Genomic DNA, 17620 nt, shown 5'->3' on the forward strand with positions numbered 1-17620 from the left:
GTTGCCCCCCTCTGGCTTTGAGAAAAATCGCTTATTTTTCAAAACTGATCTTTATTAGGTTTATACTAAAAAAGGGAATATTTTTATCCCCCCCCCGGAAAAAGTCTCCGGACGTTCTTGACGACATCAGTAATTGATGTCACGATATTCATAACGAAATGTACCTAATCTATGTGCGATTTTCAACTCGTTTTTCCAGAAACTCTCGTGGAGTAGAAATGACGTGTTAAAAAATTAGGGCACACAGATACATATTGCTTGAAACATATCTCTTTTTTTATATCGGAATTTATTTCGCTGGTGCCGTCTATGCGACGCACATCGCAGTTAACTAATCGTTAATAAATAGTAAATTAGCCATTTTGATATTACAACATTTATATGCAAACTACAATCAATACTAAAAAGAATTAAATTTTGTGTAGTATGGTTTGTTCCTTGTGTACTGCTACTTTCCCTGTGTCTGTCCAGTATGCGCCATTCTACTGTATGTCTGACCACAGACGAGGTATAAACTATCATAGAATATATACATAGACCTATCACTCAATGTACCTAGGTAATTTTGTGTCACACGATCGGGGAGCAAAAAAATATTTGAAATAAAAATTTGTATACATTTTTATCTAAAGCAATTGTCTGCCCATCTCTGTTACGAAACCCTTCGCCATTTTCGTGTCACACACAACATATTATCGATTCAGTCTAAAATACGATTACAATGCTACGAGTGGTAGGAATTAAAAATAAGGTAGGAAATAAGTACAAATTATGTTTCTACGAAAATCTATTAGTAACTGGAGTTATGCAACAAGTTTCTTGAAACTAGTCGTAACGTTCAAACCGTTTTAGATTTTAAATACGCGACACTGTAATCTTATTTGAGGAAGTGATCCTCCAGGGAGTGATCGGAACAACTTTATCTTCGCTGATTGGTTGCCACCATTTGTGACGAAGCGGAAGTAGACAGATAAAGATAATATGGATAGAAAGAGATAGATAAACAAACAGCTTGGAAAGCCGGCAATTCATTAAATGTTTATGTTATGTTTATGTTTTTCGCGAGAGCTTTTTAATAATAAGTGATTATTGTAGCTGTGTATAATTTAAAGTGCATTAATACTTGACAAACATAATAACATTTTATAATAACAGTATTGTTTATAATAACAGTAATGTAGCGTTTTGTGTATCGTAATTTTGTTAGTATCTTAGAGAAACATAACCTATTTCATAAGTTATTGAGAGTGTATCGTTATTTCATTGTAAAAAATGGGAGGTTGCTGTGCAGATTATTGCACAAATTCGGCAAAGAAAGGTTTTCAAATGTGTAGATTACCTCGAGACAAGACAAGAATGAAAGTATGGATTGATAATATCGATAGAAAGGATTGGGTTCCTGGATTGTCATCAACATTATGTCACGTGAGTTTTTGCGAATTAACATAATGCATATTCAATTCTTGTATAATTAAACTTGGTACACTTTAATTGTTTTATAATTCAATTTTGATTAGAATATACCTTCTTATATTATAAATGAGTTGCAATATTTGTTATTTTATTTATTTAATCGCAATTACTCGATTGTCTAGAGAAAGTAAGTATTCTACTTTTGCTAAGTGACTTATTTTTAACAGTGTTAAAAATTTGATCGTTTGTTAATAAAATATTTAGTAATAAGAACATTGATTGCTACCAATTTGTTAATTATTTTGTAAAATTTGTAGAAACTATTCTATTGGTCTCTGAGTTGATTTTGTTCTTATTTGAAGAAGTTGTGGCAATTAAGTATTATATATTCAATTGAGTTTTTAAGTTGTGAAATATAAGGGTAAGAAATAATGATATGTCGAATAAGTGTATTTAATTACTCTTTTAGGTACACTTTACGGAGGACAAGTGGGAGAAAACTCGAGATGGAAAACGTCGTTTGAAATCTGATGCAGTCCCCACAATCTTTGGTGAACGGATAATACCAGTGCAAACTATTCAGCAGGCAGTGCATGAGTCAGCACAAATTGAATTAGAAACAGGTAGGAATGAATTTTTTTTTTGCAGAAATTGCGATTAGACTACTTCTTTAACATTTTTAGAAGATGTTCCAAGTCAACTGTCAGAAATTGAAGAATCAGGCACAGAGGCCAGTCATGAACTACCATTGCAACAAATACATTTTGATAAGGATGATGAGATTTCCAATTTACAGAAAAGACTGTCTAGGTTGGAAAAATTATTTGAAGCTTCTGAGAAATCAAAGTTAAGATACAAGAAAGAATTACATACAGCGAATCGTCGCATTAAAATACTGGAAGACAGAATTCGAAATCTACAAGTAGGTTCCTCAAGTACAGCATTGAATGAAGATCAAATCAAAGTATTGACAAAAACATATAAGAAGATTCCTCGCTGGTGCAACGAAACTTTGATGAATGCCTACAAGTTAAGATCTGCTTGTGGTACGGCTGGATATGAAGAGATTTTGCGTCAGAAGCTTCCTTATCCATGCATTAGGACATTAACGAAAAAATTAAAAAACTTTAAATAAATAATGGATGTATTGAACACGATTCTGTTTTAATCACTTTGTTTTTAATAAAATATGATTTTTAAAAATTGATAGTTTACTTTCTTCATAATACGTGAATTTTGTTGCAATTATATTTGGTCCTTAAAAAGTAAAATAATTTTCTTATGATTCCAAAATCATTTTTTATTCAAACTTGTGAGTTCGTCATAAAAAATGTAGCACTTAGCGTTTCCTCGAGATGTTCAAAATATTTTTTGAAAAAGTTCTCGAAATAATTCGAGGTTCTATACCTCGTCTGTGGTTATACCGACCACTCCCTGGAGGATCACTAATTTTAGGCTGAATCGATAACGTTGGGTGTGACACGAAAATGGTAAGCGAGCCTCCCCATCGTGTGTCACAAAATTCCATTGCGTGATAGCAAGGGCGGATTTAACAGCTCGGCCGATGAGCAGTTGCCGTCTGGGCCCCCCAGGGCCCCAGCCTTCAAAAAATTATGACTTTATCCAAACTATATTTGTTTTCAGTACTACTACCCTTAGCCCGCTTTTAGTAAACTTCCTCTTCATTTTCCCGAAAAAATGTGCCCCTTAGAACATATGCCAACTGGGCCTTTTTTCTTAAATCCGCCACTGCGTGATAGGTCTATGCTATACCTGATTTGTGATCATACGCGCGGGTAATTAAAATTGAACTACAAAATTTGTACACGATTACTTTTTAGTTTCGAACGTTCGCAGGTAGCATAATCATAATTTTTAATTAGATGGAGGTGCAGGATGCGTTATATAATATAATAAAACTATGTTTCTTATATATAATTCACAAACAGCAATTTTATTAAATATCTTGTAAGTATATAAAACACTTACATGGTGTGATTTCTGTGAAAAAGCGAAGTATGCACGTAAATAATTTACATAACAAAATAAGTGTCTAACTTTGAAAAAACGGTATTTCAAAAACTGAATTTCACATTTCCATAGTTTATTTTCTTTATATCTATTAATCCCAATTTTTTACACGCAATTCAGGTTCAAGAATACTCCAGTTTGGTGAATGCTTCTCGTCACACAACCAGTTGAAGTCGTCGATGCAATTCCAATGATTTACTTTCGGATCAAGACCTGCTAGATTAAAATGATTCGCTTGATCTTCGTAAGACCAATTGTAAGGTGCTAGGCGTATCTCTGTACAATCTTCTATGATCGATCTACTTGTAACATGCAAATAAATTGTACAATCTGTAGAAGAATGTAGCCGAAGTTGTTGACACGCAAAAGCAAACACGGATTCGCTACAATCGTGGACGAACACAGATGACGCGACTGGCCCGACCAATACAGTACAGTGCTTTAGGTTTACCATGTGCAGAGTACTAGGTGCCCCGTAGATTCGTATCGTACAACGATTTAAATCAGAGAGCAGAATATCGTTCTTATTCACGTTCTCAGCATCCAAAACTAGTTGCTCGTCAACTTTCCCCAACAGCATACACGCACTGTCCCCGTATTTGCTCGATAACTTGTGATTCTGTTTCGCAGTACCATTTACAATCCCTTCTGATATCTTCAAGTCCTTCAAACCATCCGTCATATCGTGCGACTTATCGGAAGTCTTTTTCACAACCCTTCGATTCTTAAAACCGAATTTCTTCTTAGGCAACAACTTCACCTCCAGATCGGAAGCCTCATTCTCTAGTAACTGTAAATTCTCCTGTGCCCTTCTAATGTCATAAACCTTTAGAAACATCTTCGACTGCGACAAATAATTCTTCAGCGTTTGGATCTCCTTGTTCGTTTTATCAAATACTCCAGGAAGAGCTGACATAGAAGCGCCGGGCGCGTCATCTAACATTTCCTTGATCTTCTTGCACGACGAGTAAAAAGTATCTTTAAAGTAACTACTTTGCTCGGACTCGACAGCCAGAGATTGCCGCTCCTCCCTCCGTCGTTCGATAATATTTTTCCTCTCCCTATCCCTTCTCGTGATGCGATCTGGTAAACTTCCTTCTATGAGAGTAGGAGAATCCATGTTATCTGAATGCTATTTCTCGACAAGCGTTATATCCTGTGTATCATTCAGCTCAAAGTATTCGCTGCTCGTCGCTAACATAGATTTGTCTTTAAAAGTGCCCTGCTTTAATACATCCAAGAGCTTCTCTTGTTCCTTTACAGCCGAAGATTGCCCGTACAAAGGCTAGAAATATGGGAATGTTACGTACTAATTAATATCGCGATACTGTAAACCAATAACGTTCAAAACGTTTTGTGAATGACGGGCTGGGGCTAATATATTTTAAAGGGTAACCAATGATTATAATAGAAAAATTGGAAGCAAAAATTGTTGCAGAATTCATGTTCTGGAACAGGCTTGGGAATTAAGTGAACTCGGCGGCCGATTTTCAAAGGCAACGCCTCCTTTCTCCCACTGTGCATCTTTGCCCCTGGAGCGGCCTAGGTGCTTGGAACGCCTCAGGCCCGTACCACGTGACCCGCACGTGGAGCATTGATAAAACAAAAACACATCGAAAATCGTGCTCTCTGGGACGATGTGGAAACCTATTGATACAATGTCGCCCCAATGCGCCGCGCGCAGTTCATATGGTACGGGCTCCAAGCAGTTAGGCTACCGCAGGAGCCAAGACACGCAGCGGAAGAAAGGAGGCGTTGCCTCTGAAAATCAGCTGCCGCGTTCACCTAATTCCCAAGCCTATTCTAGAATATAAAAAGGTGAATAGCTAAGGGGCCCTATCCAGATCTACATTGATACGTATACATACCTCCTGTAGGTTCTCTTTAGAAAAATGTGTCTGTAGGAAGCTATATCTGAGACCACCGCTTCCTATTAAGAACGTTAAAGGTCTCGCGAACTCCATGAAGATTTAATGTCCATTTCGTTCATTCTCCCACAGTAAGAGGTCCGCCACTCTCATATCATTTTCTCCAGATAACTGTTCACAAACCGTGTAATACCCTTCCAGTATATATGGAAAGTTGTTATGCATATAATACCTGCAATCTAACGTTCATTGATGTTCAGATCGATGATTTGCTAAAATAATTGTATCATCCACCGATGACCAGAACGCGACTTCAGTAAACTACGGGAAATTTCAGGTCTGATAAATCGCCGAGTTCACATGTTTCCCAATGCGCTAGCCGACGTATAAGGAGTTGCATGGTATCGCGAAGGCATGAATTATGACACGAAAACATGAATCACGAGTGGAAGTAACCTAAAAACATAAATGAATCGCGAAAGGCGATGTGCGACTTACTTTGGGACCTATTCATGCAGGACCAGATTGAATACGATCCAAGTGCTAGGAATCCCTCGGCTATGAGAAGTGTCTTCGCGCCGCTTTTCCAACTTGCTGAAAATCTAGACTTTGGAGTCCTATGAAGCATACTAGCTGGTAACAAGATTTCCTAAAATGGAAATCATCAATACTCTAAAGAATGATACGCGTCTCGAGACATCGAGATCAAATGCGATAGGAAGGGATAGTGCAATCTTACCCGGCTCGCTCGTGTTGCACAAGTTCTCGAAGGTACGGTGGGCTTCGATATGTGCTTTCGATAGTGAGCGGCGGTGAATTTAAAATTGCCTCAAGTAAGGTATTTACTGCTTATAAGTAGGGATGGGTTTCGAGTTTCGAAACTGTGCACTTTTCTGGGATTCGAAACTCTCGAAACTCAGATAAGGAAAAGTATGACCCGAGAATTTGTGTATTGTTATACATTTGATTGTATTCTGTTTAACTATGGGCAATGGAGATTTGTGCAAAAATTTTCTCCACTTCAGTTCTTAAAGCAAGGTATTCTATTTACAAAACAGAACGAGCGCTTCAAGTTTTTAGAGCTTCGAGCTTCGACTGTTTCGAAGCCTCGCAAAGTTTCGGATTCGAGTTCCGAGAATTTAAAAACCACCTTCGAACCCACCCCTAGTATTTACTATTTGAATGTTAAGGCAGGTATAAAAAAGGATAAGTTTATAAGAACACTATGCATGATTAAATTAGCCTAGTAAATATATGTTACGTCGTTCACAGCACAGGGGATGTTTAAGATACAATACAAAATATTGTTAATGTTCTGTACAACTAAACTACTAAATAATAGTATGTAAGATAAGTAATTTGTTCTCGATTAATCAGGCCTTTTTTTATAGTTTATTGTAATGAATTGTTTCTATATACAATATTTTAAAGTTTAATATTGTATAATTAGAAATTCACTACTTGTTTCGCATATGCGATTGCGCAAATAAATTTGAAAGTTTAGAACAGAGACAATGTATCTTAATTAATATCGTGCAACATTTCGCGTGTATATCTATAATATTAATTGCGTACATATGTTGGAAAAAGTGTAGGCCCTTCTACCTATGGAAATAGTCTAAATTAAAGATTGTAGAAGAATATTTATTATACAACCTTTCATACATAAGTAAGCACAGACAAAATATACAAGTAGGGAACGTGTCTTTAAAGCAATATCAAGACTGTATCTGTAAGCAGCGTTTGTTACATATATGTGCGGCAATAAAAAGGAAGTAACGATGAAAATAATCTTTCTCGTGATCTGTACAAGTGACGACACTATTTTATTATTTAGCTTCGTATACTAAATAGTTAAAGTCAGGCATGATTTTTGTACAAAAATTTCGTTTAATTTTAATATGCTGAATTTCCAATTGTTATACATCGATCTATTATCAAATTTATTACAATCTTTTACCTGTGACAATACAAGCAGTATCTTACTAAAATAACTTGTTAAATAACATAGGCTATGTTTTAAAAAATTACGAAGTATATATTCTCATTTATGAAAAATAGGAAATGTCCATTGTTACATGTACTATACATAAACATAACTACTTATTCACGCATTTGGCTGACTTTTTATAGTTTATTTAAAATATTTTAGATAAATTATGAGTAACACAAGCAATTAGCTCATGCATTATTGGTCTTATGCTATACAACTATTACCTAACGTTACGCAATTCTCAATATGAAGTATTTAAAGTAGATATTTTAAGAACAAACACACATTGCTATCATAACAAACGGCAGTTCTTTTCATAAAACCATGTATTTATCATTAGTTATGTACATATGAAGTAATAAACTAAAACCTAACAAATTAAAAAAGTAATATAGAATAATAATCATAATAATAATAATAATAATCGTAATAATATACATAAAAGTCCTTAAACAAGTTTTATTCTCTTGATAAAGCTGAATCATATAATAATCTAATTATATTTGCCGCTCTAGTAGATATTTCAATTGCACTGTAAAAACACAAATTGTTATGTAGAGATATATCACTCTTTTATACCTAATTATTATTAATATAGTTCATTATACTTTGTTATTTTTTTTATTTTTTTTTAAAATATCGACACGTCTGGTCCGAAATTATTTAAAAATCGTTTATTATGATCCAACGTAACATAATACTGTTTAAGAAGTAGTTGTTTCACCTGAATCATTTATTTCACATTCCTTGTTATAAATTAAATATAAAATTACTTTTTTTTCCATTTCCAGATTTATATGAAACATTTTCGCCCATTATTTACACAAAATAATTTAAATAATTAATATTCCATGCAGATTTCTATATTTACTTTGTCAGAGATGGCATACTTCGTATTTCGAGTTAATTGTATTATATTAATCTTATAGAAAAGAAGACTTCTATGAATTTTTCTTATTGCTCTTCTATGTTCCACCATCGAAATACAAAAGTACGTAATTACAACGGGACAATTAGTATTACATCGTGAATGTTACGGATGATTGAGAAAGGAGATACCACCGAAAAATTAACGACAGAGATACATACTTGAATTCCATTTCGGGTAGAATTTAGTACTTATTGTTTGTCACATCGCGAACTACGTCAAGTTACGAATGGCATGTTAATTCAAATCATCGGGAAATGCTGAAAACTTTTAGATTATTAAAGTGCTAAGGCACCAGAGGTAAATGCAAATGATAATAGTGATTGACATCATATTATCTCACTATAATTTCAGGGGCATAAAAACTACAGACATCTTTTTTTGTGTAAATGTGTTTACAGTGTTATTCGTTTTCAAAGTATTTGTACACGTATACCCTACACCTTCTGATATTGCGAGATTTCTAATTTGCTTTTGCCTGTTCACTACCAGTTCGAAAAGAAAAAGGTTTCTCAGTTTTCTTATCTGTAATCATATATGCATTCTTCTGTAGTAATTGTTCACTAACTTATTCAAGGAAAATGTGACACTCCCGATTGTACGATTCGTTATGATCGTAACGGAGATACGATACACACGTTATGTGTAAATGTAACGAGTACAGCACGAAAAAAGATGCCGTAATGTTGTGTACGTTTACGCTGTCAACTATTCGCAAAATATGCGCTGAATTTTGATTTATGATTTGGAAATGTTATTACAATTATAAATGACAGTCATTTGTCACTTGATAATAATGGCACTGAAAAACTCTAATGAAGGGAACGCGTTATATAAAGACATTCGATCTATATCAAGTAAACAATGGTTTAAAATAAATATTTGAAATCTATACAGTATACCGATGCTATTTTAAAGTTTTTACAAGCGTGACAATATTTAAGGCAAATGTAATATTTATAAATTTTTTTTTGACACCAAGCGCGTGTATCCCGATATTAAATCACAGTATCGAATAAAGGTACTAACTTCAGGATTAATGCTCAACTTTCGAAACCAGTTTATTTCTCTCTATAATGAAATCGTCAAGATATACTTAGCTCTCCGATTAATCTTGAATGAAACTCTGCACGCCTTATAAAACGGTTTATAGATTTGCAAAATTCACAGTTTACCTCGGCTGTCCTCCGTTGCAAATTATTTTACTGAAATTAAACTTCCTTTCACACAACATCTGTATTACTTCTACACCTTTACCATATTTTAAGATAACTGCATACAATTTGAGACATACAGTATCATTGCAAGATGGCAGTTACACATGCGATGAGAAATGATAATACGTATCACGTTTATTATCGGTTAAGAAAAATTAATTAGAAATTTATCAAGCATGATATTGTTATTTACAACATTTTATTTTTAGAAAGATTAAATTTGACATGATTCCTGTCAAAACATGTTTCTCTATTATAATTTCGCGAAACCATAAATTTTGTTCTGTTGCAACGTTCTTATTCATGCACATTAATTTCTTCTCTTTACATCGATGCTAAGACGGAATTTGTTGAATTTCTATTCTGCCATAACCTACGCTAGTCGACATATTATGCTGCTCTTTGAATCGTTAGCTCAAACCATCAAACCATTCAAATTCAACTTTGACTGGCAAACGGATAATACAGTTTCATATAAAATCCGTTAATCAGAAAGAGATAGATTTTTCCCAAATTAATGTCCGATTGTTAGTTTTCTAATTAGTTAGCAGTCATTGCTAACGTATCCCTCATTTACTTTCAGTAATAGTCGTTTACCCAGACTTACAGTAATGAGGCATAAAGAGATAGCTGCTGGGGGCAGGAAAAAGTCAATATGACAGTCTTTTGAACACCATGAGGTCATGGGAACACTGATGCACTGTAGTTCGCTACGAGACCATTTCATGCCATCCACTACCATTTGAGGAGTTGCTCTCTGATGGTGCTAAATATTCAAACATAAATTAAAGAATAAACTTTAAAAATAATATCCCCAATCCAATTTCCTTTGATGTCGAGGAAAATATTCGATTTCATGACTTTACCAGTCTTGTCGCTTTCAGCTTTCTCTGGAGACAACGACCTAGGTCCCCATATTCTCACTGTACAATCGTCTGATACAGATGCCATCATTTGATGGTACACAGGATTCCATGAGACACAATTTACTGTTCTACTATGACCCGTTAGAGTTGCGATAGGTAGTTCCCTTTTGATATGCCACACGTAGACCTTAGTGTCTGTAATGGGAACAGGAAGTTCAATTTTATCACATTATCGAATCGATCCATGATATTACGGTAATTTTTGTACTTTAGCGATTCTTCACCGATTTTGATGAAATTTGGATATGTTGTTGGGAGCATGATTATGAATAACTTTTTCCTATATATGTTACCGCACTTGGCCTTAATTCCCGAGATATATGCGAAAAACTTCTGTTGACTTATTCCGACACAACGCATTCCATTTTCCAACTTGTCCCGGGTGTTATAGTCTGATTTCCGAGAGTTGAGACCTGAGGCGGGTCCCTCGGACGGAGCGTGGTTTAAGGAGGAACCAATGGTGGCAACGCCGCACGCAATCCGTAGCGTACCATATCTCGGAAACGCAGGTCGAGTGGCGGTAACATGTATAGGGAAAAGTTGTTCAGAATGAAGACCTTGACAACATATTTCAAGATCCTAATCCAAAACTGACCCAAATTATAACTCCGAAGCAAGTAATTTAAAAAATATTTTTGCGGATATTACGAAAACTAAAACTGAGCGACGGTATAGGAAAAAGTTGTTCAAAATGTGGAATTTTACAACATATCCAAATTTCATAAATATCGGCGAAGAATCGCTGAAGTAAATAATTACCGATATTACACTTATTCCGCGTAATTGGACGTACCTTCGCTACCAGATGCAATGAAATCTTGGTTCACGCCACCGAAACAACTATGGATTGTAAAATGTCCTTGAGTAACACCTTGGAAGCGTCTTACTAAACATCTGTCTTGTAAATCCCAAAGATGTACACCCTGGTTGGCAACATTGAGGAGTGCAAGTCGGTCTGTTTTATTTACACTAAATGACATCACAGGATGATCTTCTTGTAATCTGCAATTGTTGAACCAATATTACTAGGAGCTCGATATTAACGAATTACGTTGCTTACAGTCAAAGTAATTGCAATTTTACATTGTAAAGTCACATAAATCGTCAAAATTATATCCTCTAATTCGATGATGTGAATCAGCAGCTAGAACCGTTTTTCCATCACTTTTGCACCACAGGCATTTCACTCTAACACCTTCCCAAGACTCTGACACATTACCTTCTAAGTCCTAAAATATCACATTTATATGCCCAATGTTTAAAGTTTCTTTGACTAAACGAAGGAGTATTGTTATATAATAAATTTAACTGATATGTTACAAATTGATAGAATTGCCCACGGAGTCCTCCCGCCACGAATTTACGCGAATCAGGATACCAGGCGCAAGCCGTAAGTGAATCGTCGGTGCTTTGGGTAACAGTCGCACGTAGTTCGTAATCAGGTGGATCAATACTCCAAAGCCAGAGCTCTGGGCAATCTTCGGGTCCACAAGCAATTAGAAGACTGCTGTCAGGACTCCAGGCAATCAGTGCCACTCCATAAGTATGACCTTCTAGTGTTTTTCTATGAGATACTCTCAATGTTTCCTAGTTTCATTGGAAGAATCGTTTCTCGGTTACTGAATGCTTCTTACTTCGTTACGCTTAACAATTTACTTACTGGATCAACGTCCCAAATAATTACAGTCATGTCCTTCGAGCCTGTAGCTAACTTAAGACCATCGGGGGAGAATTTACAATACCACACTTCGTCGCAGTGATTATTGAGCACCTGTATAGTATGGCACGGAAACTGTTCTTTGCTGCAGCTGTGATCCACGAGCAGTGACACATTCTCTAAACTTGTCTGATTTATAACAAAAATGAATTATTATAGTGCCTGCGAAAAGTACTGGCAGAGTTCAGGAGATAGCGATGGATCTGAATATGTCACTACTAATATAATCAAAGCGTAAATAAGTAAATAGTACCTGAGTATGCGTTACGTGGTATGTGCACTGCTGATTCTGCATCTCTACAGCTTGACACAGAAGTGAATGAAGGCGACGCGGTGGTAACATAATGGAGGGTGGTAGATATTTCTGTAGTCTGTCCATTAAAGCAGCTCTCGAGGCTGCGCCTTTACCATCCCAGCCTGCACGCGTCTGTTAACAAGTGTCTATTTGCTAGCGATCAAATTTTCAGTAGCAGTTTAGTTTCGGGATATTTCTATGCGCGCAGATTTCGATTCTATAAAAGCTCGTTAGTAGACAAACAACGATAGTAAAGCGTTACATATCGCTCCATGTACGTTCATAAAACGCTGCAATATCAATAAAACGTGTACGGTATTACCTGTAATTCATCGCGTCCACTGCACATCATAAATGCAGATAATTGGTGGACACGGCCAGTGTTATGACCTAAAGGTGTAAGTTCGTTGCGTAAAACTTGCAGTGCTTCCATGACTAACCCTTCTTCCAAGTATTCTAAGTATTTCTGCTCTAACAATAAAAACTTCATTTCCTGCAAATAAGGAACAGTAACGTATTATGCGCAACTGTGCACGTTCGGGCAATATTAACCCCTCAACGACCACCTCAGTATCTGGTACGGACCCTTCGTTTTTCACAGGTCGCCCGCCTTCGTGTCTAGTACGGACTTTAAAGCCGTATTTCCTATACCGACCGGGAAAACAGTGGAGGTTTTCATTCCGAGGGTCTAAGCCTCATGGTCAGTTTTTTGTTTCAGGGGTCGGTCGTTGAGGGGTTAAGAAACTCCTACGCGAAGACTCTTACCACTAGACTTTGACTTGCACCATTTAAAAACGACTTCAGTTCATTAAGGTCGTGCTCCGCCTTAGTCCAGTCCCCATCCATAACGTGTTGTCTAAATTTTGCAGCGGCAGGATGATCTAGACGACACCCCGACTCTTGCATAAGAAGATCCGCTGTACGACTGGAAATAATATTTCATTCTCTCAATTACAATTAACTAAAGACCCGTTACGACGGCGCAAACATATGGACTACTCAATTTCTACCAAAGTTGTGATTTTACTTGACTTAGGTAACCAATAAATATTACCTAGAAGTACTTATACTCTCTTGGTATATTATTAAAAATTAAGTTGGACACGACAACAATATGTTTGATTGCAAATCTATTTTGCACGTGTGCCTCTTTCTCATTGCCTACATCATTATAAAGCAAGTATAACTTGCAGATACTAGCGACTATATTTCAAGGTTCTATAATTAGCTTTCTCCCACCACACAGTATGCAGTCCAGATAGGTTGTGATACAATAGTTCTGATAAATGTATGCTCGTACGTACAAAGAGAATTCATGAAACAAAGAGGACGCTTAGAAACTTATAGGGCGATAAAAGTATTAGCGTCGAATCTGATTGTAACATTGGATATCAGGACTAAAATAATCCGCGAATTCAAATCGAACGCATGTTTCTTTTTCTTTCAGGGACAGGTTCGCTCGCTGTACCTTGGGCATGCATAAGAGTCGAACGAGAAAGGAGATACATACTCGAGTCCAACAGTCTTCAAATGCTGCCCAATGAGTCTGACAATGTCTTGATTAGTTTTGTCCATTACTTTCGGAGGTCCCAAATTCTGATTCGTTTCCCCGTTTACACCATTGATGTCACCGTCCGATTCTGGTATCATGTTGCCATTGGCGTGGGGCCCTCCGGAGTCGGCGGTACCCCCATTTTGCTGGAGCCCGGAGGAAATGCCACCGTTCGATGTCTGCTGTTGCATTACGCTGTCATGCACACGGAAATGTTACCCGTGGTGACAATGAGTGGCCCGGGATATTAACGAGTACGTGGTACTAAGCGGTACATTCTATCTTGACATAAGTATCTTCTTTTTTTTTTTTTTAATTTTTTTTCTTGCAAAAATCTCAAAACACCACTCGCTCTCGCGTGCAAAGGGTCTACGATTACTCGACCGAAGGATTTCAAGAAATATAAGAAAACTGCTTGTGAGACAGCACGTATGAAAGGAACCCGACGTTGGTACGTCTTGAGATTCTGTAAGGAAGAAGATATATACGTGAGAGCGTCATTACGAAGGGGGTAAGCCCCTTCGTTTGTTGACTACGCGCTCGCGACGTTCTAGGGCCCTGCGATTGCGTTACCGATAGTTCTCCATCTCGGGATCGGTGTGGTGCTCGTCCGCTGGTCGTAGGGTAGCCGGGAGAGAACTACGGGACCTTTTGCGCGGTGGCGGAGCGAGTCCACCGTCGTCCGACTCGCCGCTCGAGGCCAGGCTTATGCGCGTACCGCCCCGTTTTTCACACGATTATTGTCCCTAAGATCGTTGGTGGGGCTGGGGCTGGAGCACGCACGCAGCCACGGTTGCGTTCTACGGAAAACTCGTAGCCTCCCCCCTTTCTTTCTTTCGCACGTATTCTCGACTAACGCCGTATACCGTTTATCCCGTCGGACTCGCTGTCCGACGATCAGAAAACGAAGAAAAACAGAATTCTTGTACGCCTGCCAAAACGGATACGAACAATGACTGCTACACAGCTGATACTTGTTTAGATCGTCGTTTACGTCACACTGTGATCTTCTTTGCAGATAGTTCCGCTGACTATGGCGCCCGCTATGTCCGCTCACATGCGTTCCCTGCCTTTCTAAACCTGCAGAACACGTTTTACCTGGGGCCTCCACCGTAAGATGGTAGCATTTGTTCGCTGGTGTGGGCGCATTCTCTCCTAACTCTATATTTAATACTTTACGACCCCCTTGGAATTAATCATCTTCTCTACTAATTAACCGCGTTCGCGTTTCTCTCACGAGAGATCTGGTATAACTTGTGAATGATTCAGATATCTACTTCGTGGCAATTAAGAAATAAAGAAACGCGAGAAAAACTTTGAATCTTGATAGAACTCGTTTTTAAATCTCCGCCAATTATTCTTAAAGCCTGCTTCTCAACGAAATATGTTCGGGTCAACATGAGGATTCCTCGTATTACTAGGACAGTATTTACCGGGCACTTTGAATTTTCCTTGGGTACGTGTAAAGTGAATTATTTTCAAATATTGATTCGACGATTGATTAACGTCTTATTGAATTATTATTAAGTAAGGTACTTCTATAAGTAAGGTACATCTTTACATATATAAAAGAAATATTATTTGGTACTATACCACTATATACGGTATATTCAATGCATTATTTATTGATACTCAATTTACTACACATCTGATACTTTACATATCACTGTACGCTATAATATGTACGAAATTAGCGCTGCACGATATGGATAAATGGAAAAGCTGGTATCAAATATAATCGCGAATCAAGCGTAGCGATGTTACAGGTATAAAAAATGAATTTTAATAAATACACATAATTTATTAACGAATTTATAAATAGATATAATTCAAACATAAAATTTAACGATAAACCGTGATCAAAACGAAGAAGGCTCGTGGGATATTATGCTGCTCGGCGTGTGCTTTGATAGTTCATGCAGTTCGCGTATAGTTCTCGTGGGGTGCGAGTTGATTGTGAAGTTAGGTTAGCTCGGTCGACTATGGGAAGCCGGCGCGCGCCGCTAGTCAGTCACTCGCCGGCCGCCGGTGCAGTACGTCGTGTTCGTCTCTTGTTCGACCTTTCGCGCGCCCCTTTCTTACAGGACTGTGTCCTAAATATCTAAGAGCGAGCTTGCACGTATCACGATCAAAGTCGAGTCCGACGAATTCCCATCGCGTGAGAATGTCGTTCGCGATGCGGTTAGAACAGCCCTGCTGCGTTTTGAACGACGTGTGAGAGAACGAAAGAGGGAGGCGAGAGAGAGAGAGAGGTAGGAAAGGAATTCGTACCGTCCGCGCTCGAAGTTCACGTGAGATCGCGGAGTCTCGTGCAAGCGACGTGCAATTTGTGTTGTGCTGTGCGTATTCATAGAATATCCTTACTCGAGAGTGTTTCTTCGTTGCGACCACCTGTTGGGAGCCTAAACCACGCTCTCTTTGTGTCATGTTGGATTAACCGGATTACGTGCATCGCTGGGATGTTCTTTTGGATGGCGAGATAAATCACCGAGGACGTCGACAAGAGGTAACGCAGCATTCATTCTTAATTCTTCGTACAGACGTGACAGAGAATGCATTACCCTAGTAGCTTATTACCGCGACAGAGCTGCGCATTCCGATACCCAAGTTCATGGCCGCGCTTTTGAATTTAATTGCCGGCATACTTATTGTTAGACGGTTAGGACGCCATTACTGAAAAGCGCGGGCAATGACATTTAACTATCGTAAAACCGTGCTAAACATTCCACGCGTCTCTTCATTACTATCGATCGAATATCTTCGAGTTACAAAACGTGCGAATCAGAACAACAATCTCCACGATGGCACGTTAATTTTATCGGATACTTTATAGAATCTAATATGTTTTCATACATTCTAACCTAAAGAATTTTCATTCTACGCGCGTGCGCGTAGAGATCACGGAAGCTAGCCATAAACTGTAAGACTTGTAAAATTCATTCTATACGAATATATCGAATAATTATTGTAGCGAAGCGTGTAGTTCGCGAAATTTCTTTCGAACCAGTCTTCTCGATGAGATAAGATAAAGCTGCTAATAGCTTCGTCCACGTTTTTGCAAGCTCGTTCGGACAAGTTCGTAAAAATGGAAATAATGGCATTATCGCGAACGACTTCTACACAGGGATAAGCGAGTCGCACGTACGCGCGACACTCGTGCTTAAAGAATTCCTCGTGGCGGACGTACGCTTTTAAACGCGTGTGCGCGCGTTGTGCACGCACGTTTCGACAAACCGCAACACACGGACGCGGCGCCGTCGTGTGGAATGAGTCGCGTGATGCAGTGCGACGAAGAGGGGTTGCAAGGGTCGACAGCGCGATGAGAGCTACGGGGCGGGGGAGGAAGGGGTGCAATCCGCGCGGAGCGATGGGTATTCAATTCTCTCCGATGCAAGCTTTCCGGGAATTTATTCACGCTAAAGTACAAATCCCCCTTGGATATTAGACGAATCCAAACACACGAAGGCCTTGAAAAATACTCGGAACGAATGTAGAGGTTATGAATAATTCCGAATACAAATAGGGAACATGGATTTCTTTATTTATTCTCGTCTCAAAGGGAAAGCCTATAATTGTGCCTGTAATTGATTTATACCGTAACGGTCGAAAGACTTTAGGATCGGGAGATTTCCGAGATTGTTTAAATTTCACGAGTCTCCTCTCGGCAGCGGATGATATTC

The 17620-nt window shown here is 38.0% G+C and overlaps 4 protein-coding genes across 7 annotated transcripts in view; 2 read left to right on the plus strand and 2 right to left on the minus strand.

Moving 5' to 3' along the window:
• The first annotated feature begins 858 nt into the window (after positions 1-858).
• On the plus strand, positions 859-2616 carry LOC143367443 (uncharacterized). Its single transcript, XM_076809257.1, has 3 exons — positions 859-1425; positions 1883-2036; positions 2097-2616. Exons 1-3 carry the CDS (start codon positions 1273-1275, stop codon positions 2546-2548), a joined length of 759 nt encoding a protein of 252 aa, XP_076665372.1. The 5' UTR covers positions 859-1272; the 3' UTR covers positions 2549-2616.
• A 721-nt stretch (positions 2617-3337) lies between these two features.
• On the minus strand, positions 3338-6188 carry Tbcc (Tubulin-binding cofactor C). Its single transcript, XM_076809256.1, has 4 exons — positions 6052-6188; positions 5811-5961; positions 5313-5551; positions 3338-4729 (listed from the first exon to the last, which is right to left on the minus strand). The coding sequence occupies exon 4, from the start codon at positions 4562-4564 to the stop codon at positions 3536-3538; it is 1029 nt and encodes a 342-aa protein (XP_076665371.1). The 5' UTR covers positions 4565-4729; positions 5313-5551; positions 5811-5961; positions 6052-6188; the 3' UTR covers positions 3338-3535.
• A 747-nt stretch (positions 6189-6935) lies between these two features.
• On the minus strand, positions 6936-14982 carry LOC143367440 (WD repeat-containing protein 26). Of its 2 annotated transcripts, XR_013085037.1 has the most exons (12): positions 14514-14982; positions 13899-14135; positions 13154-13313; positions 12711-12881; positions 12347-12520; positions 12037-12222; positions 11697-11963; positions 11460-11605; positions 11170-11378; positions 10317-10511; positions 10058-10216; positions 6936-7837 (listed from the first exon to the last, which is right to left on the minus strand). XR_013085037.1 is itself a non-coding variant. In XM_076809254.1 (11 exons), exons 1-11 carry the CDS (start codon positions 14525-14527, stop codon positions 10161-10163), a joined length of 1815 nt encoding a protein of 604 aa, XP_076665369.1. In that variant the 5' UTR covers positions 14528-14982; the 3' UTR covers positions 6936-10160. The 2 variants fall into 2 exon arrangements, 1 of the variants encoding a protein (XP_076665369.1); XM_076809254.1 differs by having other exon boundaries at positions 6936-10216.
• Positions 14983-15936: 954 nt separating this feature from the next.
• The window catches only part of LOC143367423 (protein expanded), a 111582-nt gene continuing 109898 nt past the window's right edge, over positions 15937-17620 (plus strand). For all 3 annotated transcript variants that reach the window (XM_076809221.1, XM_076809226.1, XM_076809223.1), the window contains exon 1: positions 15937-16446. The gene's annotated coding sequence lies outside the window, so the exon portion shown is untranslated. The remainder of the gene's footprint in view (positions 16447-17620) is intronic.

The sequence above is a fragment of the Andrena cerasifolii genome, chromosome 3 (genome assembly GCF_050908995.1).
Source record: "Andrena cerasifolii isolate SP2316 chromosome 3, iyAndCera1_principal, whole genome shotgun sequence".
Classification (NCBI taxonomy): Eukaryota; Metazoa; Arthropoda; class Insecta; order Hymenoptera; family Andrenidae; genus Andrena; species Andrena cerasifolii.